Below are 25,255 nucleotides of genomic sequence, written 5' to 3' on the forward strand. Positions count from 1 at the left end.
CAAACTAAAATGGTTTGAAAACCAAATTGTCCTTGTTCCTAGATAACATGTTGCTGTATATATAGAAACTGTAAAAGATATACTCAAAACCTACTGGCTGGCCAGTGCTGTGGCTCAATAGTCTAATCCTCTGCCTGTGGCACTGGCTCACCAGGTTCTAGTCCTGGTTGGGGCGCTGAATTCTGTCCCGGTTGCTCCTCTTCTTGTCCAGCTCTCTGCTGTGGCCTGGGAGTACAGTGGAGAATGACCCGAGCCCTTGGGCCCTGCGCTTGCATGGGAGACCAGGAGAAGCACTTGGCTCCTGGCTTCGGATCAGCGCAGCGCGCCAGCCTCAGTGGTCATTGGAGGGTGAACCAATGGTAAAGTAAGACCTTTCTCTCTGTCTCTCTATCTCTCTTACTGTCCACTCTGTCCAGAAAAAAAAAGAAGAAAAAAAAAAAGAAAACCTACTGGAAGTGGTACTACAATAACATATAAAATACCTTTTTTTAATAGCAATAAATAACAAGGTATAAAAGATATTAAAGACACAATTTCTGTAACAGTAGATAGGCTAATGTTATTTCCTCTTTTTCTCTTGTTTTCAATATCTGCTGTGTTTGGTCTTTCAGTTTGATCATAATATGAGTTCATATAAAATGTTCATGCAAAATGTGAAGTATTGTGAGTTTAATTTGTATGTTTTTAAACTTTTTTAAAGATTTATTTTATTTATTTGAAAGACTTACAGAGAGGTAGAGACAGAGAGAGAGATCTTCCGTCTGCTGGTTCACTCCCCACATGGCCGCAGTGGTCAGAACTGCGCTGATCCTATGCCAGGAGCCAGGAGTTTTTTCTGGATCTCCCAAGTAGGTGCAGGGGCCCAAGCACTTGGGTCATCTTCTAACGCTTTCCCAGGCCATAGCAGAGAGCTGGAAGAGGAGCAGCTGGGACTAGAACCAACACCCATATGGGATGCCGGTCCTTCAGGCCAGGGCTTTACCCCTCTGTGCCACAGTGCCAGCCCTGCTTTTAATTTTTTAACATCTCTATGTAGCTTGTAGATCATGATCTGGTTAATATTGTTAAAAGGCAAGACATACTAAGAAAGAATTAAAAGGAAATGTTGAGGATCAAAAAACATTAACAAAAGCAAGAGTGTGCTTAATGGGAATATCAGTAGATTGGAGAGAACTAAGGAGAGAATCAGTAAACTTGAGGGTCTGTATGTAGAAATTTCCCATACTGAAACACAAAGAGAAAGAAAATAAAAATAGCAGTAGAGGATAGAAAAACTGTGGGAAGCTAGCAAATATGTAACATATATATTGGAAATCACCAGAAGAAATAAGAAATAGCACAAAGAAAATATTTAAAATAATCATGACTGAGGAAATTTAAAAATTGAAAATAGGTCCCAAAATAGAGATCCAGGAATCTCATGTCTTTATATAAGATCAATTTTGTAAGCATATTTCACTTGGCATAGAATTCTTGTATTTTATTTATTTGGCATTTTATTTTTTAATTTTTTAAAGTTTTGATTATTTGAAAGATAGCATGACATAGAGAGTCAGAGATACCTTCCATCCATTGGACAACTATCCACAAGACTGCACAGCCAAGGATGGACCATGCTGGAATCTGGAACTCCATCCAGTTTTCCCATGCTTGATGAGGGGTCACAAGCACATGGGGCATCCTCCACTGGTTTCTCAGGCACATTATTAGAGAACTAGATCAGAAGCACAATAGCCAGTTTTCCTATCAGTGTTGGTCCCTACAGTGCTGGTCCCTTATTTGGCACTATCGATTTTTATTGGTAACTCCTCAAATTTTGTGAGAAGTTTCTTGTTAAATATGTTAAATTTTCCTTTCAGTATGCTAAGTCATTTTCTTTGCTGTGTTTGAGTTTAGCTTTTTGACAGTTTTATTTGATGAGTCAGATGTGGTTCTTTTTGTTTATTCTAATCAGTTTACTGAACTGCAGTATGCAGCCTGAAAGGTCTTCATGAATTTTGACTATTCTGCTTTAATTTCTTCAAATATATTATTTGGAAGGGGTCTCTTATCCCTCGCAGTATCTCTTTCTAGGGAATTTTAGCTAGTTTTGATTAGCTATTGAGCCCCATTAAATATTACATTATTGTGACTTCTTACTGTTTGTTCTTTTTATATTTTATTTAAGTTATACAAATTTCATATATACAAATTTAGGAACATAGTGAAACTTTCCACCCTATCCTCCTTCCCACCACGCTTCAACACTTCTTCCTCTTCACTCTTCCATTCTTACTCCTTATATTTACAAAGATCTACTTTCAGTTCACTTAATGGTAGTAAAGTTAACCCTACACCTAATAAAGAGTTCTACAAATTGTATGAAAGAAAAAAAAAAAAACACTATTCTTCAGCAGAAGAGACAAGGGCTTTAAACAATCCTCTAATCTCAAAAATGTTTATTTTACTCCAATACATTAGGTTTTAGGTTTTCTGTTAGTTACCTCTTATCCATGAAAACATATTTATCTGTCTTTTGGGGACTGACTTATTTCACTCAGTATAATGGTTTCCAATTGCATCCATTTAGTATGAAAAGAAAGGATTTCTTTTTTTCTTTTTTTTTTTTATTCTTTACAAATGAGTAGTACTCCATATTGCATTTATACCATAATTTCTTTATGAAGTCAACAGTTGATGGACATCTGAATTGATTCCATGTCTTAGCTGTTGTGGATTGTGCTGCAGTGAGCATGGGGGCCCAGAAACTCTTTCATATGCTGGTTTCTTTTGTTTTTGGTAAATTCCTGTAAGTGGGATGGCTGGATCATACGTCACATCTTTATTCAGATTTCTGAGATATTTTCATACAGTCTTCCACAGTGGCTATACCAGTTTACATTCCCGCCAATGGTAGATTAGGGTACCTTTTCCCCCTAATCTTCCCCAGCACCTGTTGTTTGTCAATTTCTGTATGAGAGACATTCTAACTGGAGTGAATTGAAACTTCATTGTGTTCTTGATTCGCATTTCTCTGATGGCTAGTGACCCTGAGCATTTTAAAAGTGTCTATTGGCCATTTGAGTTTTCTCTCTTGAAAAATACTTGTTCAAGTCCTTTGCTCATTTAATAACTGGATTGTTTGTATTGTTTTTGTTGAATTTCTTGACCTCTTTGTAGATTCTGTATATTAACTCTTTATTTGTAGTATAGTTTGCAAATTTTTTTTCTGTCCTTTGCCTCTTCAGTTTGCGGAATATTGTTTTGCAGTGCTGAAGCTTCTCAGCCTTATGTAATTCCATTTGTCAGTTTTGGCTTTGATTGCCTGAACTTCTGGGGTGTCTTCCAATAACTAGCTTTATGTCTTTCATCCATTTTGAGTGTATTTTTGTGTAAGGTGTAAGGTAGGGTTCTAGTTTCATACTTCTGCATGTGGAGATCATCATCCCAGCACCACTTGTTGAATCAATCCCTGCCCTTTCTCCAGGAATTAATTTTGCTCCTTTGTTGAAGATAAGTTGGTGGCACATATGTGGATTGATTGCCTGAGTTTCTAGTCTGTTCTGTTGGTGTACCTGTATGTTTTTGTGCCAGTGCCAGGCTGTTTTGGTTATTTTGCCCCTTAGCATATCTAGAAATGTGGTATTGTGTTGTCTCTGGCTTTGTTTTTGTTGTATAAGATTTGTCTAGCCATCTGGGGTCTCTTGTGTTTCCACATGAATTTTAGCATAATTTTTTTTATAGTCTGAAAGATTATCATTGGTATTTAGATTGAGATTGCATTGAATCTGTAAATTGTTTTCAGTAGTATAAACATTGTGATAAAATAAGTTCTTTCAACCCATGAATATGGAAAATTTTTTCATTTTTTGTTTGTCTTTTTCTCTTTAATGTTTTGTAACTTTCATAATATAAATTTTTGACAGGTTTGGTTAAATTTATTCCAAATATTTAATTCTATTTGGAGCTATTGTGAATGGGATGATCTTAAAAGTTCTTTCTCAGGAGTGACATTTTCTTTGTGTAAAAGACTATTGATTTTTCTGTGTTGATTTTTCATCCTGCTACTTTATCAAACTATTGTATGAGTTTCACTGTACTTAGAATCATGTCATCTGTAAATAGATAGTTTGACTCCTTCTTTCTGATTTGTATCACTCTGTTTTTTTACCTATTGGCTCTGGCTGAAACTTCCAGGATATATATTAAATAACAGTGGTGAGAATGGACATCCTTGTCTGGTTCTGGATCTTAGGATGAGTTCTTCTGGCTTTTCCCCATTCTATGCTGCCCAAGGTTTTGTCATAAATGTTGGGCATTGCCTAAAATCTCCATTACAATGTGGCACCTGGTGGATGTTCCAGGGGTGTGTCTGTGGCTGCTGCGGTTAAGCTACAGAAGATCAGACTACTGGCAGGGATAGCTCCGCTTTAGTTCCAGACATGTGGACAGTGCATGATCCCTATACCTTGCTTAAGATGCCCCTGTGCGTGGTCCACCCACGGCCGTGTGACCTTTTCGCTGATTGGCTCCTCTATTGGGCATGTCTTTTGTAAGCCTTGTAAGCCTGCACACTTTCTCAATAAAGCAGTTGCTGCTTCAACATAACTCACGGGTGCTTGCTGTGGTGTGCTTGACCCATTGATTGACCTTACCTCTCCCATTCGCCTTGTCGGGGAGTGCTTGTACTGTTCCCTGCTGATTGGGACCAGCTCAGTCTTGAGACCCCTTAATTGTGTTGAGTAATGTTCCTTCTATATCCAATTTGCTTAAAGATTTCATCATAAAAGATGTTGTATTATATCAAATGTTTTTTCTACATTTACTGAGATAACCATACATCAACATCAGTTTGTTGATATGATGTATCATATTGATACATTCAAGGTGATTACTGATGAGTAAATATAAAGACTTGTCCCTCTCACTTTCCATAAATATTCCTATTATTTACTTTGGATTTCTTTTGTGCTTTTATAGGGGGAGTCTGTGCCTTTACTTCTTTCATAATGATAGTCATCTTTCTGCGTTTCCTTGTGTAGCACATCTGGCCCTTTCTTAACAGATTTTTGCGTGCTCTTGTGGGGAGGTTGGAGTGAGATAAATGTGCCCCTTTTACTTCCTCTGGGTCTGCAGTTAACAGCTAGCAACCACTAGCCCCTGTAGGTCCAGGCCACACTCAGGACATGTTTTCCTTCTGAGTGTATCACCACATGTTTCTGCAGTCTGGTCTCACCATTGTCTCCAAGCTGCCTCTTGCTGCTGCAGTCATGTCTTGTGTCTATTTCGTGCTGTTTGTTTTCACTTTCCACACAGGTCCACAGCATTCCTCTTCTATCATCTGACTATTGAGCTTTAATAAGAAAAGAAACACTTTAAAACTTCCAGTCAGTTCTTAAGTGTCCTCTTTGCTTTCACTGCACCATAGAAGTCCTCTGTAAGAAGTTTTTAAAAAGATTTATTTATTTATTTGAAAGTCAGAGTTACACAGAGTTACAACAGGTAGAGAGAGAGAGGTCTTCCATCTGCTGGTTCGCTCCTCAATTTGCCGCAACAGCTGAAGCTATGCAGATTGTGAAGCCAGGAGCCAGGAGCTTCTTTGGGGTCTCTTACTCAGATGCAGGGGACTTAGGACTTGGCCATCTTCTACTGCTTTCCCAGGCCAAGGCAGAGAGCTGGATTGGAAGTGGAGCAGCCAGGGCTCGAACTGGCGCATATATGGGATGCCGCCACTGCAAGTGGTAACTTAACCTGCTACGCCATAGCACCGGTTCCCTCTGTAAGAGTTTATAATTCAAAATCTTTTAGTAGGCAATGTAGAAATAATGAAATTATTAATTTTTCATATGTCTACTTAATATCTAAATGAATAAATTATTGCATATGAACTTTAGGATAATGTAACTTTGGTATACCTACTGTCATAGGCATACCCTGTTTTTGAATGACACATAACAATTTTTATCTCAACTACTACTGTTTTGGTCTTTGAATTACATAGTCATTTGAAACCAAGTTTCATCCTTTACATTACAAATTTTGTCATTTTTGATGGTTCTAATTTTAAAGTAGATCTATTTATATATAGGTATTTCTGATTAGAAACATTATATTGTTAGAATCTAACTTCAGAGACATGCCATCAGATTTTAATTAGAGAATTAGCAATGAGTTTTGTGAACTCAAATATTATAAAAATATAGGTTATTAGTGACCTATTTTATTTTACATTAAAACAGAGCCTTAACTCTGCAGTAAATTGCCAATTCAGAAATTGACCAATTCTAAAATGTCATGTAGGGTTCTAGTTTTCTCACAAATAAATTATTGAAAGTTAAGAATATGTTCATATATTATACTAAATTTTTGAGTTAAAAAAATTTTTGTGTTCAGTAAGTAACTTAAATCATTGGTTTAGTATTCCCTTATTATTTTGATCAGTGTTGTTGAGAAATTAGTTTATTACTTACTTTGTCAGTAAAATAAAATATGATTCCTCTTATTAGAGCAGTTTTGACACAAGGGACAAACTTCAGTAAAAATTACTTATTCACTGTTTTTTTTTTTTTTTCATACTATGAAATAATTTTATTTTGGTTCCAAAAATTGTAATTATAGTAAATTGTTCACTTAATTCTTCAGCATGTTTTTCTAAATATATATGGTTGGAAAAAAATATCTCTTTCTAAGTCATTATTTGAGATGTTGCACTTTGAGTATCGTTGCTATTGTAGGGAATTGGAAGGGTAGAAATTCAAATGAGCTAGTTCTAAAAATATGCTTATTGATTTAATATTGTTATCTTTGACTGAAGTCAGTTGGTAGACCTACATTAACATTTTCCTGGTAATTTTAAATTTTTTAATAACTATGTATTTTTATTACATGTTATAGAACAGTTAACTTTATTTTTTGCTGCTATTGTTAATAGTTTAATTGATAATGGTCAGATGTATGTTTTGCAAACCAAAATTTGGAAGTAAATTTGTCTTCAAATGAAAATGCATGTTAGAATTGAGCAGTTTAAAATTGCATATAGGGCTGGCGCCGCGGCTCAAAACCTCCGCCTAGCGGCGCCGGCACACTGGGTTCTAGTCCCGGTCAGGGTGCCAGATTCTGTCCCGGTTGCCCCTCTTTTAGGCCAGCTCTCTGCTGTGGCCAGGGAGTGCAGTGGAGGATGGCCCAAGTGCTTGGGCCCTGCACCCGCATGGGAGACCAGGAGAAGCACCTGGCTCCTGCCATCAGATCAGCGTGGTGCGCCGGCTGCAGCACGCCGGCTGCAGCACGCCGGCTGCAGCAGCCATTGGAGGATGAACCAATGGCAAAGGAAGACCTTTCTCTCTGTCTGTCTGTCTCTCTCTCTCTCTCACTATCCACTCTGCCTGCCAAAAAAAAAAAAAAAAGCAAGCATATAAAAGTTTTTAGCTCATTAAAATGGAATCAAATCAAGCAGCAAGGTTAAGCTGTTAACAATTTCAATTTTTTGATTTTGGGAACTTTTTTGATAAATTTAGGACTTGGGATCATTTATTATCTGTGTTACCTATTTTTTGAGGCTTTCATTTAACATTTTAATACTCAGTATTTTTGTGTATTTTGGATTGCATATATTAAACTTAAATCAGTTTTATTTCTTCCTGTCCTCTTTTTAGGGGCTTCCTAAAGATCAGAGTTCAAATTTGGCAAGACTTAATGATGATCAACCTCTTTTTAGCCCTCAGTGTGCCCAATATCTACATGCAGCTAGCACTGGTATTCAGAATCAGAATGGGCATCGCACTCTGCCTAGAAATTCAGTTCCACAGGGGAATGCTGTCAATCATCTTTCCTCTCATATTGCTACCTCAAGTGGACAGCATGACATTACCCTTACCAAAGAGAGCAAGCCTTCAACAAATAGATCTTTGGGAACTGAAGTAAACAGGCATGCTGGAGACACTTCATTTGACTGTGCTGGAATCAAGGGATTTTCTAATCATATCCATCAGGTGCCATCCGTTGCTGTTTCCAATCCAAACCATGGAGATGGTATGTCACCTGATTTATTAATTCCAGACAATCCTCAGCCCTCTGCCTTGTTGGTTAGAAAAGCCAATGATCATTTGGGAAGAGGAATTTGTGACAACGTCAATAATTCTCACCCCGCTGTTCATACAAAGACTGATGATTCTGTTGCCTCTTCACCTTCTTCAGCCATTTCAACATCATCATCTTCTCCAAAATCCACTGAACAGACAAGCATACAAAGCGTTACTAGCCTTAAGAGCCCTTGCAGTGGATTACACACAATTAATGGAGAAAGGATGAAAAACTTTCAGAGCTCTAAAATAGTTGATCTGACTCAAGATAGTCATAAACCCAGTGTTCAGAATATACCATCGATGTCTGTGTCCATATGCTCCAGTTCAGCAGATGTTCTGAAGACATGCAGGTTAGTGTGGGAAAGTTAATCATAAGGTGAAATGGTTGATTACTGAACATATTAGAAAACTGAGATAATTTTTTATTTTTTTTTAATGGAAAAGATGACTGACTACTTGTGTAAGATAACAACTTCATAAGATGTGATCATGCTGTTAGAATATAATCACATCAGTTTCTCAGATGTTTAAACCCCTTTCTGTAAACTGCTTTATTAGAGAGATTATGTCTTTATTTAATGTTACTGAACTTTATTTTATGTGGTTCACTATATTCTGGGCATCGAAATGAAATGGGTCCAATCATGTTTAATAGAAAATAGCAAAGCCAGAAAACTCCTATTTTTTGTTTTCTTTTTGGTTAGAGCTGTTAAGTGCTAGAACAAGAATAGTCTCCCACAGATAATAAAGGCTAGTTTTTGATTATATTTCAAAAGATATTTTGTCTGACTTTAGAAATGTGCAAGAGAGACAGAGTAAATGCAGGAAGAATTATAGTTGTGATAAACTACTAGGCATTCTGATAAAAAAAAGTTAGATTGTGATCATTAAACAAGAATGAGGTCTCACGAATTTAAAAGTTGGCATCAGTCGCCTGTCATAAATGAGAAGCAAAGACGGAGAACCTTTTTCTTTTTGTAAAACAACTCTGTATTTAGGATATAATTCACATACCATGCAATATAATTGTTTATTATGTCTAATTCAGTGGTGTTTGGTATATTACCTGATGAGTTAGTATGTTTACCATAGTTGATTTTTTTCTTGAATTGAGAGAGAGAGCCAGATGGAAGGAACTTCAGTGTCATTGCCTAAATGTATTTAAGAGCTAGGACTGGGCTACGTCAGAGCCAGAAGCTGGTAATTTAATCAAGGTCTCCCACATTAGTGACTTTATTTGAGCTGTTACCACTGATGCCCAAAGTGTACATTGGTGGGAAACTAGAATCAGGAGGCAGAAATAAAACTCAAATCAAGACATTCTATTGAGAGACATGGGCATTTTTTTGTAAGATTTATTTATTTATTTGAAAGTCAGAATTACAGTGACAGAGGAGCTGCTTCCAGGTCTCCCATGTGGGTGCAGAGGCCCAAGGACTTAGCCATCTTCTGCTTTCCAGGCCATAGTAGCGAGCTGGGTCAGAAGTGGAGCAGCTGGGACTCGAATTGGAGCCCATATGAGATGCTGGCACTCCAAGTGGCAGCTTAACGTGCAATGCCTTGGTGTCAGCCCCTGTACCCATCAGTTTTAGTATTTCTCTCACATCAGAAATAAACCCTACATACTGATTAAACTCAAGAAAATAAACTCTTCAATTGAATAAGTTCCTTTAGTTTGTCATACCCATGAATATTTTTCTATGTAGAACACTAAAACTTATTGAGTTGAAATCACAAAAAGCCATTTCTATAAGGTTGTTTTTAATATTTTCATATAAATAAAACTGGAGCTATAATATTGGTTTTGTTTAAATTTTTAAAAGACCTTTATAATCTTTACATAATTAGGTCAGTTATGTAAAAAGAAAATAAATGTCCTTTAATTAGACAATCTCAATCATTCTTTTTTGTTTTTTAACTTTTTTTTAGTAAATATAAATTTCCAAAGTACAGCTTATGGATTACAATGGCTTCCCCCCCATTAACTACCATCCCACCTGTAACCCTCCCATCTCACGCTCCCTCTCCCTTTCCATTCACATCAAGATTCATTTTCAATTCTCTTTATATACAGAAGGTCAATTTAGTATATATTAGGTAAAGATTTCAACAGTTTGCACCCACACAGAACATAAAGTGTAAAATACTGTTTCAGTACTAGTTATAGCATTACTTCACATTGGACAACACATTAAGGACAGAGATCCTACATGAGGAGTAAGTGCACAGTGACTCCTGTTGTTGACTGAACAAATTGACACTCTTGTTTAAGGTGTCAGTAATCACTCGAGGCCCTTGGCAAGGCTTTGGAAGCTTTTTCACTTCGCCGACTTCAATCTTATTTAGATAAGGTCGTAGTCAAAGTGGAAGTTCTCTCCTCCCTTCAGAGAAAGGTATCTCCTTCATTGATGGCCTGTTCTTTCTACTGGGATCTCACTTACAGAGATCTTCCATGTAGGTCCTCCTTTTTTTTTTTTTTTTTTTTTTTGCCAGAGTGTCTTGGCTTTCCATGCCTAAAATACTCTCATGGGCTCTTCAGCCAGATCTGAATGCCTTAAGGGCTACTCAAAATCATTCTTGATCTATCCTTATTATTTATTTAATGAGTACTCAAACAGTATTTTTCACTTTATGTTTCTGTGTGGGTGCAAACTGTTGAAATTTTTACTTAATGTATACTAAACTGATCTTCTGTATGTAAAGAGAATTGAAAATGAATCTTGATGTGAATGGAAGGGGAGAGGGAGTGGGAAAGGGGAGGGTGGTGGGTGGGAGGGACGTTATGGGGGGGAAGCCATTGTAATCCATAAGCCGTACTTTGGAAATTTATATTCGCTAAATAAAAGTTAAAAAAAAGAAGAAAAAAATATTGATAGAAATTAAATGCCTTTGGAATAAATCTTTTATCTACAGTTTAAGATATGCACATTCCACAGGAGAGTTCTGGATTCAGTTTCTACATCTGGGTCCTGACTCCAGTTGTTTTCATTGCAGATCCTGGAAGTTAAGGGCAATAACTCTATAATGTAGTCAGGAGACTTATGTGTGTCTTCAAGCCTGGCTTCAGTCTCAGACTGCTGCTTGGCATTTGAGGCATAATGAACCAGGGAGTTCTGTATGTCTCAAATAAAAAATATTATTTATGATTTTATATAAAATTATAACCAAATGAAATTAGTGTATTTTATATTTTAGTAGTTTAAATATTTTAATATTTCATTTTGTTTTTTAAAAGAATTTTATATTTATTTGAAAGGCAGTGTTAGAGAGAGAGATCTATCCGCCGATTCACTCCCCAACAGACTGCAAAAGCCAGAGCTGGACTGATCTTAAGCCAGGAGCCAGGAGCTTCTTCTGGGTCTCTCCTGTGGGTGCAGAGGCCCAAGGACTTGGTTCATCCTCTGCTGCTTTCCCAGGCACATTAGCAGGGAGCTGGATTAGAAGTGGAGCAGGCCGGCGCCGCGGCTCACTAGGCTAATCCTCCGCCTAGCGGCGCCGGCACACCGGGTTCTAGTCCCGGTTGGGGCACCGTATTCTGTCCCGGTTGCCCCTCTTCCAGGCCAGCTCTCTGCTGTGGCCAGGGAGTGCAGTGGAGGATGGCCCAGGACCTTGGGCCCTGCACCCCATGGGAGACCAGGAAAAGCACCTGGCTCCTGGCTCCTGCCATCGGATCAGCGCGGTGCGCCGGCTGCAGCGCGCCGGCCACGGCGGCCATTGGAGGGTGAACCAACAGCAAAGGAAGACCTTTCTCTCTGTCTCTCTCTCTCACTATCCACTCTGCCTGTCAAAAAAAAAAAAAAAAAAAAAAAAAAGAAGTGGAGCAACTGGGACATGAACTAGCACCCATATGAGATGCTGACAATACAGATGGCGGCTTTACATGATGCACCACAGCACCAGCCCCTGCATCGCATTTTGAGATCCTTGAAAGTAAAGATGAACATTTACTTAAAAAAAAAAAAAAAAAAAAGAAAGAGAGAGATCTTAATCAACTGGTTCACTACTCCAGTGGCCATAACTGTTGTGACTGGGCCAGGCTGAAGCCAGGAGCCAGGAGCTTCTTCCAGTCTCCCACACTGTGGTGTCTTGGGAACTTGGGCTACCTTCTACTACTTTCTTAGGCACATTAGCAGGGATCGAAAGTGGAGCAGCCAGGACTGAAACTGACATCCGTTTGGGATGCCAGCAACCATCTGGTGGCGTAATCCACATTGTGACATGGTGTGAGCCCCTAAAATATATTGACTTTACTTTTGTCTACCAGAATAATGAAATTTTATTTCTAGATTGCAAATAGCTGAGTTTTAATAATACCATAGGTACTGTGTTGCAGGGGTCATTTCATTAAATGTCAGTTAATTGAAATATGTACCAAGAAGAGCAGGATCTGAAATACAGGAAGTAGATAAAAGCAGTTGCAGCCTAAGCACTTGGGCCACCTTCTACTGTTTTTCCAGGCCGTTAGGTTGCTAATTGCAAATGGAGCAGCCAGAACTTGAACCAGTGTCTACATGGGATGCTGTCATTGCAAGAGGTAGTTTTACCCAAACTACATTCCAGAATCAGTCCTTTAGAATTGGATTTAAATATTGTTTTCCCATACTTTTTTTTACTTTTTTCTTTTCTATTTTCTGAAATTTTAAGTGAAGTTTCATTATTTTTCTTGAATAATTTTGGATACATACAAATTATAATGTAGTTCTGATATCCATAGACCTATTCCTTTATATTAGAGTTGGCTTCTGTGTATTTTTTTTTTTTCTTTTTTGAAAGAGTTACAGAGATAGAGGGAGAGATGAGGAGAAAGACATCTGCCATAGCTTGTTCTGTCTCCAGATAGCCAAAACAGCTAGGAATGGACCAGGTTGAAATCAGAAGTCAAGAGTTTCTTCCAGGTCTCCCATGTGGGTAATAGGACCCTAAGCACTTGGACCATTTTCCTCTGCTTCTTCCAAGCCATTAGCATAAGCTAGATCAGGAGTAGAGCAGCCAGGACAGGAAACGGCACCCATACTGGATTGCAGGCATTGCAGGTAGTGGCTTTATACACTACATTACAATGTGGTCCCCCAGAAACTGTGTATTTTTTTTAACTTTTATTTAGTAAATATAAATTTCCAAAGTACAGCTTATGGATTACAATGTCTTCCCCTGCCATAACTTCCCTCCCACTCGCAACCCTCCCCTTAACCACTCCCTCTCCTCTTCCATTCACATCAAGATTCATTTTCGATTCTCTTTTATATACAGAAGATCAGTTTAGCATATATTAAGTAAAGATTTCCACAATTTGCACCCACATAGAAACACAGAGTGTTAAGTACTGTTTGAGTACTAGTTATAGCATTAAATCACAATGTACAGCACATTAAGGACAAAGATCCTACATGAGGAGTAAGTGCACAGTGACTCCTCTTGTTGACTTATATTGACACTCTTGTTTATGACATCAGTAATCCCCCTAGGCTCTTGTCATGAACTGCCAAGTCCATGGAAGCCTTTTGAGTTCACCGACTCTGATCATATTTAGACAAGGTCGTAGTCAAAGTGGAAGTTCTCTCCTCCCTTCAGAGAAAGGTACCTCCTTCTTTGATGACCTGTTCTTTCCACTGGGATCTCACTCATGGAGATCTTGCATTTAGGTCATTTTTTTTCCAGAGTGTCTTGGCTTTCCATGCCTGAAATACTCTCATGGGCTTTACAGCCGGATCCACATGCCTTAAAGGCTGACTCTGAGGTCAGAGTGCTGAAAGTGTGTATTTTAAGAGAGAAAAACTAACTGTTCTTATCTTGTGAAAACACACATTCTCTCTCTCCCCTTTTTAGATAAATTACTATAATTTTTAGAAATTTGCTTTAATATTTATTTTTTTATTTGAAAAATTTACAGAGGGATGGGAGTCAGCCAGAGAGAGAGTTTTCCAGTGTACTTGTTCACTCCTTACATGTCTGTAACAGCAGAGGCTCAGACAGCCTGAACCCAGAAGCTTCATCTGGGATTTCTTGAAAGTGTAGCCAAGGCTTCACACCTTAGGCCACCCTTCATGGCTTTTCCTAAGACATTAGCAGAGAGTTGAATTGGAAGTGCAGCAGCCACAATATGAACTGGCACTGATGGGTTGCTAATATTTTAGGCAGTGGATTTGTCTGCTACACACTAGCCCCTAAAGATTTATTTACTTCTTAGAAAGGCAAAATGACACTGGCTCTCAAAGATTGATTCATTTGAAAGGCACATTTGACACATGGAGAGAAACAGAGGTCTTCCATCTCTGTTGTTTCACTTCACAAATAGCCACAAAGGCTTGAAGCTCAGCCAATCCAAAGACAGAAGATGGAAACCTGATCTGGGACTCCTGCATTGATGGCAGGGACCTAAGTATTTGGCATAGCTTCTACTGCTTTACTAGGCATACTTATAGAAATCTGGATTGGAAATGGAGCACATAGGACATATACTGGCACCATTGTGGTATGCTGGCACTGCAGGTGACTGCTTAACCCACTGTGGCACAGTGTTGGCCCTACATTTTTCTAACTTCTGACTTAACCTTGATGCATAGAGTCCTATTTAGAAAGTTTCAGGTATGAGTTGATTGCACCCTTTATTCTGAGAATCTTTCCTAGTTATTTGTTTTCAATTTGGCTGTTATTGCCTTTATCTTAATTGTGGTTACAGCATTGTGCATCTTTTAAAATTTAAACATGTAATTCAATATTCAAGTGATTAAGAACTGACTCCTTTGTTACTGTGTTAACATTCTCTTCAACTTTTCCAGTATAGTTGTCTACACTTAACATGCTTTACTTCTCTGTGCATCTTAAAATTTCCTATATTTCTGTTATGTAGCTTTAGAAAAGTACAAAAGCAGAATTTTATCATATCTTGTTTCCTTGTGTTCATTTGGATTTGATTCCTTTAAACAAGCTTAATTCTTGCTGCCATATAAATTAGCATAAAATTTTTCTAGTACAATTAAATGCTTATATCTTAATATATTAATAATTACAGTTCTGTGTCAAAATGAGTTAAGTGATTTTGTTGCATCACTATGGAATGTGCTTACACAAATTAAGGTGGTTATAACTTTCATGGCAAATATAATATTTTAGGTCATTATAATAGATGTAGTTCATTTTTGGACAAAACATGACTTTGGAATATGATAGTGTGTGTTACATCTTATACCCCTAAAAATAACTTTTAAATAATCACACTCCATCATTTATTGATTAAAATATAATGTGTGGCAAATGTGTAAGTTAAGCATTGAAGCCACTTACTATGTTGAGATTATGATACACTCTTTTACTATACTGGCCTAGTAAGTGTATTTAAGTCCTCCTCTTAACCAGGGATTTTCTACTTACAAGAAAGTTCTGTGGAGTTTGTACGTTAGTATCAATTCTATAATTAAAATTAAAAGCTTAAAATATATCTAATTCTTGGGGCCAGCGCCGTGGCACAGTATGTTAATCCTCCACCTGTGGTGTAGCATCCCATATGGGCACAGGTTCTAGTCCTGGCTGCTCCTCTTGCAATCCAGCTCTCTGTAGTGGCCTGGGAAAGCAGTAGAAGATGGCTCAAGTGCTTAGACCCCTGCACCCACATGGGAGATGAGGAAGATGCACCTGGCTGCTGGCTTAAGATCAGTATAGCTCCGGCCATTGTGGCTGTGTGGGAGTGAACCAATGGAAGGAAAACCTTTCTTTCGGTCTCTTCCTCTTACTGTCTGTAACTCTACCTCTCAAATAAATAAATAAAATCTTTAAATATTTATATTTATATAATATTTAAGTATTTATGTAATTTTGTATTTATATAATATTTTATATTTTATATATATATATATAACTGTAACTGTGGGTCATCATGCTTTGTTGGAAGATTTGAAAACCTAGATGTTAGCACATAATTTAATTTCAATGAGTAGCTGATAAAATTTTAGTGTACTCAATAGTTACACTTTATTAATGTAAAAATAGGAAGTTAGTAATTTGAAAGTTAATTTATATATTAAAATTTTATCATAATTTAAATAGTTCATACAATTTAGTATGTAATATGATATCCTAAATGTGTAAATATACACATATATATATTATATTTGAGACTATAATTTTATTATCTCAACAAATAGTTCTTCTAGGTGTTTTGCTGTAGAGAAAAAGCAAAACTAAAGAAATTTTGCTGCATCTTTGTATTATTTTTGTAATTTGAGATAAAAATTTGCCTTCTGAAGTTAATTCAGTTTAACCAATGAAAATTTCTCCATGGTAGTTTTCAGATTTCTTTTGTATTTGTTACATATTAGAAGCAGTTTTTTATATTTTATTCAGTTTTTTATTTTTTAAAAAATTTATTTATTTGAAAGTCAGAGTTATACAGAGAGAGGAGAGGCAGAGAGAGAGGTCTTCCATCTGCTGGTTCACTCCCCAATTGATCACAACAGCTGGAGCTGCACCAATCTGAAGCTAGGAGCTAGGAACCTCAGAACCTCCTCTGGGTCTCCCACGTGGGTGCAGGAGCCCAAGGACTTGGGCCATCTTCTTTTCGACTCCCAGGCCATAGCAGAGAGCTGGATGGGATGTGAAACAGCTGGGTCTCGAACCAGCACCCATATAAGATGCTGACTCTTCACGTCAGGGCGTTAACCCGCTGCACCACAGTGGCAGCCCCAGTTTTTGATATTTTAAACATTTAAAAATTATGTAGGAGAAGTTGGATGGTTTGAGAAACTATTAGTTTTCTTTTTTTTTTTTTTTTGACAGGCAGAGTGGACAGTGACAGAGAGAAAGGTCTTCCTTTTGCCATTGGTTCACCCTCCAATGGCCGCTGCGGCTGGTGTGCTGTGGCCGGTGCACCGCGCTGATCTGAAGGCAGGAGCCAGGTGCTTCTCCTGGTCTCCCATGGGGTTCAGGGCTCAAGCACTTGGGCCATCCTCCACTGCACTCCCTGGCCACAGCAGAGAGCTGGCCTAGAAGAGAGGCAACCAGGACAGAATCTGGCGCCCAGACCAGGACTAGAACCCAGTGTGCCGGCGCCACAGGTGAAGGATTAGCCTAGTGAGCCACCGGCTAGTTTTCTAAATGTACTAAAAATGCTAAGGACTTAGTGATATTCTTATGATTTTTTAAAAAGATTTATTTATTTATTGCAAAGTCAGAGTTACACAGAGAGTAAAAGAGAGGCAGAGAGAAAGAGGTCTTCCATCCACTGGATCACTCCCCAATTGCTTGCAATGGCCTGAGCTTTGCCAATCTGAGGCCAGGAGCCAAGAGCTTCCTCCGGGTCTTCCCATGCAGGTGCAGAGGCCCAAGGCCATTTTCCACTGCTTCCCCAGGCCATAGCAGAGGGCATAATCAGAAGTGGAACAGCCAGGAATCAAACTGGTGCCCAAATGGGATGCTGTCACTGCAGGTGGCAACTTTACCTGCTAAGCCACAGCACCAGCCCCTATTCTTTGATTTTTAACAGCTTTTAAAAAACATTTATTTTATTTACGTGAAAAGCAAGAGAGAGAGCAACAGATCTCCTTTTATCTAGTTCACACTCTGAATGGTCACAACATCCAAAGCTAGTAGACTGGAAGTTCGTCTGCATCTACCACATGGATGGCAGGAACTCAAATACTTGAGCCATCTGATGATTCCCAGGGTACACATTTGCAGAAAACTAGAATCAGAAACAGAAGAACCAGGACTTGAACAGAAACCTTGAAATGGTCTTCCCAGGCAGCACTTAAGTGTTGTTTCTAATACCTACTATTTGTTTTCTATCATAAGAATTTTAATTTTAGGGGCCGGCGCTGTGACGCATTGGGTTAAAGCCCTGGACTGAGGTGCCGGCATCCCACATGGGCGCCAATTCTAATCCCAGCTGCTCCTCTTCTGATCCAGCTTTCTGCTATGGCCTAGGAAATCAATAGAGGATGGCCCGAGTCCTTGGGCCCCTGCACCCACATGGGAGACCCGGAAGAAGAACCTGGCTCCTGGCTTCGGATTGGCGGAGTTCCGGCCGTTGCGGCCAATTGGGGAGTGAACCATCCGATGGAAGACCTTTCTCTCTCTCTCTCTCTGCCTCTCTGTGTAACTGACTTTCAAATAAATAAATAAATAATTTTAATTTTAGAGTAATTTTACCACACATTTTAGCAATTTACAACTTATTAAATAACATAAAGGAAAAAGTTTAATACTTATGTACAATGTGAGAAAGTTTTATAACTATACATATTTGGATTCTTGCTGAATATAGAAAATTGCATTGAAATTAAAATTTGAGAAAATAAAACTAATGAACTCTAGATTTACAAACTGTCACATAACTTTTCTGAAAATAATTATTAATATTAAGGTGTAATGAAGGAAGAGACATACAGTAATACTGTTTACCTAACCCTTTTTTGGCGAGGGGCAGGGATGTCAAGTACTTTAAAGTTAATGGAGAATATTTAAAAGTAGAATGTGTTGGAAAGAGAAGTGGCATACCTATGTATTCCAGAAGTCAAAAGTTAATTGAAATGTTGGATATATATACTGTATTTGTATAATTTTTCTAAAAATGATAAAAAAATCTAAATCTAAATGTCTACTGAAATGAATAGCAGTTCTCAATTCTTTTTCATGTATGTGAATATCTTAAAATGATTGTAATTTTATAAATATTGCATATTATAGAGAATTTTTCCTGTTTTCAAAATAAATTTACAAATGACATTTTTTCTGCCTTTTTAAAGAAATCTAGGTAAAAATGGCTTGTCTAGTAATCACATTTTGTTTGAAAAATGTCAACCTCCAAGACCGCCAACTTCACCATATCCTCCGTTGCCTAAGGAGAAGTTGAATCCACCCACGCCTAGTATTTATGTGAGTCTCAACTAACTAGAAATTCAATTATAGTATGAACTAAAGGAGCCTGTCATAATTTATGACAAAATTAGGGAGATCAGTGCAGATGACCTTCATAAAGAACATTAAGTTTTTTTTCCACAGGCAACTATTTCAAAAAATATGTTTTTATTCCAGACTTACAAATGAGTGCTATTATAAGTGGGATTCCATCTGGTGTATTTTTGTTTGTTTAGTTTTGTTTTTGTTTTTATCAAAAGTTATTGGAATACTTTAATACTGATTTAAGTGTTGTCATTACAATTACATTTACCTTTATCTTTACCAAGTAAAGTATTTGCAAAATAGACTACATAGTTCAGAAAGTCAAATACAGTTTACTTTCTAGTATTTGAAAGATTTTGTTGAGCACTGTTAGATTTAAAAACACTGTATTGAAAAATCTTAAATGTTCTTCAATATTTACTAGGATTATATGTAAACAGTTTTAAATCTGCATTCTGCTAACTTGCTGGTAATATGGAACTTAAAATTCATTCACTTTTTTGCTTTCATAGTAAGAGGTTCTGAATATAAGAGTCATACTAGGCTCATGTTATTAAAAAGTTAAATTAATTTAAGTAAATATTTTAAAAATATAATTTTACGTTTATTTTTAGGCATGCATTTTGATAAAGAAGGGTTACATGAGTTAAGATAGTTCTTTTGAAGTGTTTATGCCACCCATTTTTTTCTTTCCTACTCTATGGCACAAAAGAAAAAAAAAAGATTATAGTATCTATACTACAATCTATAATCTTCCATCATTCAGAGAGGATTTGGGAGATTTTACTTTTAGGGCTCAGATGTCATATTAAGACCTAGTCAAATGATGGAACAAGTGATTTGAATTTGTAGTATGACATTTAGTTATTTTCTCGAGACTTAACAATGCATTTCTATTTTACAGCTAGAAAATAAACGTGATGCTTTCTTTCCTCCTTTACATCAGTTTTGTACAAACCCAAAAAATCCCGTTACAGTAATACGTGGCCTTGCTGGAGCTCTTAAGTTAGGTAAGATTTTTAAATCTTTGTTTACTTATTTTACTATCTTTACACTTTGGAACACAGTGGAACCTTACTTATTTTCAACATTTTGGGTTCTCATTTTTAATGTTCTCTATCTCTTACTATTTTTTCTTCTGAGCACACTTTTTTACATATGATGATGTAGATGATAGTGACTGTTGTCAAGTTTCAGGAAGATTTTTACTAGATTTTGTTCTTAATTTTTTTTTTTGACAGGCAGAGTGGACAGTGAGAGAGAGAGACAGAGAGAAAGGTCTTCCTTTGCCGTTGGTTCACCCTCCAATGGCCGCTGCGGCCGGCGCGCTGCGGCTGGCGCACCGCGCTGATCCGATGGCAGGAGCCAGGAGCCAGGTGCTTTTCCTGGTCTCCCATGGGGTGCAGGGCCCAAGCACCTGGGCCATCCTCCACTGCACTCCCTGGCCACAGCAGAGGGCTGGCTTGGAAGAGTGACAACCGGGACAGAATCCGGCGCCCCGACCGGGACTAGAACCCGGTGTGCCGGCTTCGCTAGGCGGAGGATTAGCCTAGTGAGCCGCGGCGCCGGCCTGTTCTTAATTTTTATTGACATATAAAAGTTGTACATATTAAAGAAATATCAGGTGATTACATTTCATTACATGATTATACTGCATTATATCCAGTCATGATAATATCCTTAAAATTTATTCTAGCTTTCTGTTGAGAACATTCAAAATCCTTCTAGTTTTATTAAAAAACAAAATATGTAATACCAGAGCTTTCTGGTTTTATCTTTCACTTATTTTTATTTTTTCTTTAGTAAGTATAAATTTTCAAAGTACAAGTAATGGATTACAATTGCTCCCCCCCCCCATAATTTCCCTCCCACTCACACCCCTTGCATCTCCTGCTTCCTCTCCCATTCCATTCACATCAAGATGCATTTTCAATTATCTTTATATACAGAAGATCAATTCAGTATATATTAGGTAAAGATTTTATCAGTTTGCACCCACACAGAAACACAAAGTGCAAAATACTGTTTCAGTACTGGTTATAGCATTACTTCACTTGGGCAACACACTAAGGACAGATCCTACATGAGAAATAAATAGACAGTGACTCCTTTTGTTGACTTAACAATTTGACACTATTATTTATGGCATCAGTAATCTCCCTAGGCTCTAGTCATGAGTTGCCAAGGCTGTGGAAACCTTCTGAGTTCGCAGACTTCGAACTTCTTCCGACCAGGTCATAGTCAAAAAGGAAGTTCTCTCTTCCCTTCAGAGAAAGGTACCTCCTTCTTTGATGGCCCTGTTCTTTCCACTGGGATCTCACTCGCTGAGATCTTCCATTTAGGTCTTCTTTTTTTTTTTTTTTTCTTCCCAGGTGTCTTGGCTTTCCATGCCTAAAATACTCTCATGGGCTCTTCAGCCATATCTGAATGCCTTAAGGGCTGATTCTGAGGCCAGAGTGCTATTTAGGACTTCTGCCATTCTAATCGTCTACTGTGTATCTCACTTCCCATGTTGGATCATTCTCTCCCTTTTTGATTCTATCAGCTAGTATTTGCTGACACTAGTCTTGTTTATGTGATCCCTTTGACTCTTAGACCTATCAGTGTGATCAATTGTGAACAGAAATTGATTACTGGGACTAGTGAGATGGCATTGGTACATGCCACCTTGATGGGATTGAATTGGAATCCCCTGGCATGATTGAAACTCCACCATTTGGGGCAAGTCCGAATGAGCATGTCCCAAATTGTACATCTCCTCCCTCTATTATTCCCACTCTTATATTTAACAGGGATCACTTTTCAGTTAAAATTTAAACACCTAAGAATAATTGTGTGTTAACAGAGTTCAACCAATAGTACTAGAACAAAACAAAGAGAAAATAATAAAGTGGATAATGTATTACAATGTATATCAAGAGTCAGGACAAGAACTGATCAAGTCACTGTTTCTCATAGTGTCCATTTCACTTCAATAGGTTTCCCCTTTGATGCTCAGTTAGTGGTTGCCGATCAGGGAGAACATGTGATATTTGTCCCTTTGGGACTGGCTTAATTCACTCAGCATGATGTTTTCCAGATTCCTCCATTTTGTGGCAAATGACTGGATTTCGTTGTTTCTTACTGCGATATAGTATTCTAAAGAGTACATATCCCATAATTTCTTTATCCAGTCTACCGTTGATGGGCATTTAGGTTGGTTCCAGGTCTTAGCTATTGTGAATTGAGGTGCAATAAACATTAATGTGCAGACATCTTTTTTGTTTGCCAATTTTATTTCCTTTGGGTAATTTCCAAGGAGTGGGATGGCTGGGTTAAATGGTAGGGTTATCTTCAGGTTTCTGAGGAATCTCCAGACTGACTTCCATAGTGGCTTTACCAGTTTTGAAGTACAGAAACTTCTCAATTTGATGCAATCCCAAATGTTAATTTTGGCTTTGGCTGCCTGTGCTTCTGGGGTGTTTTCCAAGAAGTGTTTGCCAGTATCTATATCTTGCAGAGTTTCTCCAATGCTCTCTAATAATTTGATGGTGTCGGGTTGTAGATTTAAGTCTTTAATCCATGTTGAGTGAATTTTTGTGTAAGGTGAAAGGTTGGGTTCTTGCTTCATGCTTCTGCACGTGGAAATCCAATTTTCCCAGCACCATTTATTAAATGACTGTCCTTACTCCAGGGATTGGTTTTGGATCCTTGATCAAATATAAGTTGGCTGTAGATGTTTGGATTGATTTCTGGTGTTTCAGTTCTGTTCCATTGGTCTATCCATCTGTTTCTGTACTAGTACCATGCTGTTTTGATTACAACTGCCCTGTAGTATGTTTTGAAATCTGTTATTGTGATGCCTCCGGCTTTGTTTTTGTTGTACAAGATTGCTTTAGCTATTCGAGGTCTCTTGTGCCTCCATATGAATTTCAGCATCATTTTTTCTGGATCTGAGAAGAGGGTCTTCGGTATCCTGATTGGGATTGCATTGAGTCTATAAATTGCTTTTGGGAGAATGGACATTTTGATGATGTTGATTCTTCCAATCCATGAGCATGGAAGATTTTTCCATTTCTTGGTATCCTCTTCTATATCTTTCTTTAAGGTTTTGTAATTTTCATTGTAGAGGTCTTTAACGTCCTTGCTTAAGTTTTTTCTAAGGTATTTGATTGTTTTTGTAGCTATTGTGAATGGGATTGATCTCAGCAGTTCTTTCTCAGCCGTGGCATTGTCTGTGTGACATAGGCTGTTGATTTTTGTGCATTGATTTTATATACTGATACTTTTCCAAACTCTTCTCTGAGATCCAATAGTCTCTTAGTAGAGTTCTTTGGGTCCCGTAAGTAAGGAATCATATGTGCAAAGAGGGATAGTTTGAGTTCTTCCTTCCCAATTTGTATCCCTTTAATTTCTTTTTCTTGCCTAATAGCTTTCGCTAATACTTTGAGAACTGTATTGAATAGCAGTGGTGAGAGTGGACATCCCTGTCTGGTCCCAGATCTCAGTGGAAATGTTTCCAACTTTTTCCCATTCACTAGGATGTTGGCCGTGGGTTTTCCGGAAATTGCTTTGATTGTATTGAGGAACGTTCCTTCCCGATCTAGTTTGCTTAGATTTTTCATCATGAAAGGGTATTGTATTTTATCAAATATTTTCTCTGCGTCTATTGAGATAATCATATGGTTTTTCTTCTGCAGTCTATTTAAGTGCTGTATCATGCTGATTGTTTTGCGCACACTGAACCATCCCTGCATAAGGGATAATGCCTCTTGGTCTGGGTTGATGGTCTTTGTGATGTGTTGTTGCATTCTATTGGCAAGGATTTTATTGAGGATTTTTGCTTCTATGTTCATCAGGGATATTGGTCTGTAATTCTCTTTCAGTGCTGCATCTTTTTCCGGCTTAGGAACTAAGGTGATGCTGGCTTCATAGAAAGAATTTGGGAGGATTCCCTCTTTTTCAGTTGTTCTGAATAGTTTGAGAAGAATTGGAGTTAATTCTTCTTTAAATGTCTGGTAGAATTCAGCAGTGAATCCATCTGGTCCTGGGCTTTTCTTTGTTGGGAGGGCCTTTATTACTGTTTCAATTTCTGTCTCAGTTATGGGTCTGTTTAGGTTTTTGATGTCTTGCTGGTTCAATGTAGGTAGGTTGCATGTGTCCAAGAATCTATCCATTTCTGATAGGTTTCCCTGTTTGCTGGCATACAAGTCCTTGTAGTAATTTCTGATGATTCTTTTTATTTCTGTGGTGTCTGTTGTTACGTTTCCTTTTTCATCTCTGACTTTATTGATTTGGGTCTTTCTCTTCTTTTTTTAGTTAGTTGGGCCAATGGGGTGTCAATTTTGTTTATTTGTTCAAAAACCCAGTTCCTTGTTAGGCTGATTTTTTTTTAATTTTTTTGGGATTCAATCCTGTTGATTTGTTCTCTGATTTTTTTTTTTTTTTTTTTTGACAGGCAGAGAGTGGACAGTGAGAGAGCGAGAGAGAGACAGCGAGAAAGGTCTTCCTTTTGCCATTGGTTCACCCTCCAATGGGCACCGCGGCCAGCGTACCGCTGATCTGAAGGCAGGAGCCAGGTTCATCTCCTGGTCTCCCATGCGGGTGCAGCACCCAAGCACTTGGGCCATCCTCCACTGTACTACCAGGACACAGCAGAGAGCTGGCCTGGAAGAGGGGCAATCAGAACAGAATCTGGCGCCCAGACCGGGACTAGAACCCGGTGTGCTGGCGCCGCAAGGTGGAGGATTAGCCTAGTGAGCTGCGGCGCTGGCCCTTCTTCTCTGATTTTAATTATTTCTCTTCTTCTATTAGATTTGGGTCTGGTTTGCTGCAGATTTTCTAGGTCCTTGAGATGCATTGAAAGCTCTTCTATTTGGTGCTTTTCCAATTTCTTGTAGGCACCTATTGATATAAACTTTCCTCTTAACACTGCTTTTGTTGCGTCCCATAAGTTTTGGTATGTGGTGCTGTTATCCTCATTGACTTCCAGAAAATGTTTGATTTGTCTTTTACTTTCTTTTATGACCCATTGTTTATTCAGGAGCATGTTTTTCAATCTCCATGTGTTTGCGTATGCTCTAGGGATTCCTGAGTTGCTAATTTCCAACTTCTTTCCTTTGTGGTTGGAGAAGCTGCATGGTATGATTCTAATTCTTTGGAATTTGCTGAGACTTGCTTTATGGCCTAGTATGTGGTCCATCTTGAGAAGGTTGCATGTACTGCTGAGAAGAATGTAAATGCTTTATGTGTATGATGAAAAGTTCTGTAGATATCTGTTAGATCCATTTGGGCTATAGTGTCGTTTAAATCTACTGTCT

General features: G+C 38.0%; 1 protein-coding gene across 50 annotated transcripts in view; it reads left to right on the plus strand.

Annotated features, from left to right (window-relative positions):
* LOC149119196 (histone demethylase UTY-like) overlaps window positions 1-25,255 on the plus strand; it is a 218,001-nt gene that overhangs the window by 132,921 nt on the left and 59,825 nt on the right. For 35 of the 50 annotated variants that reach the window (XR_016228587.1, XR_016228588.1, XM_089325006.1 and 32 more), the window contains 3 exons: window positions 7,632-8,410; window positions 18,800-18,929; window positions 19,861-19,966. Coding sequence is in view for 48 of the 50 variants with exons in the window: in XM_089325006.1 (XP_089181132.1) it covers window positions 7,632-8,410; window positions 18,800-18,929; window positions 19,861-19,966 (1,015 nt within the window). In the remaining 2 variants the exon portion in view is untranslated. The remainder of the gene's footprint in view (window positions 1-7,631; window positions 8,411-18,799; window positions 18,930-19,860; window positions 19,967-25,255) is intronic. The other 15 variants (XM_089325000.1, XM_089325012.1, XM_089325025.1 and 12 more) reach the window with 1 other exon arrangement.

This window comes from Oryctolagus cuniculus, chromosome Y (assembly GCF_051225735.1).
Source record: "Oryctolagus cuniculus isolate XC-2025 breed Fujian yellow rabbit chromosome Y, ASM5122573v1, whole genome shotgun sequence".
Taxonomy (NCBI): Eukaryota; Metazoa; Chordata; class Mammalia; order Lagomorpha; family Leporidae; genus Oryctolagus; species Oryctolagus cuniculus.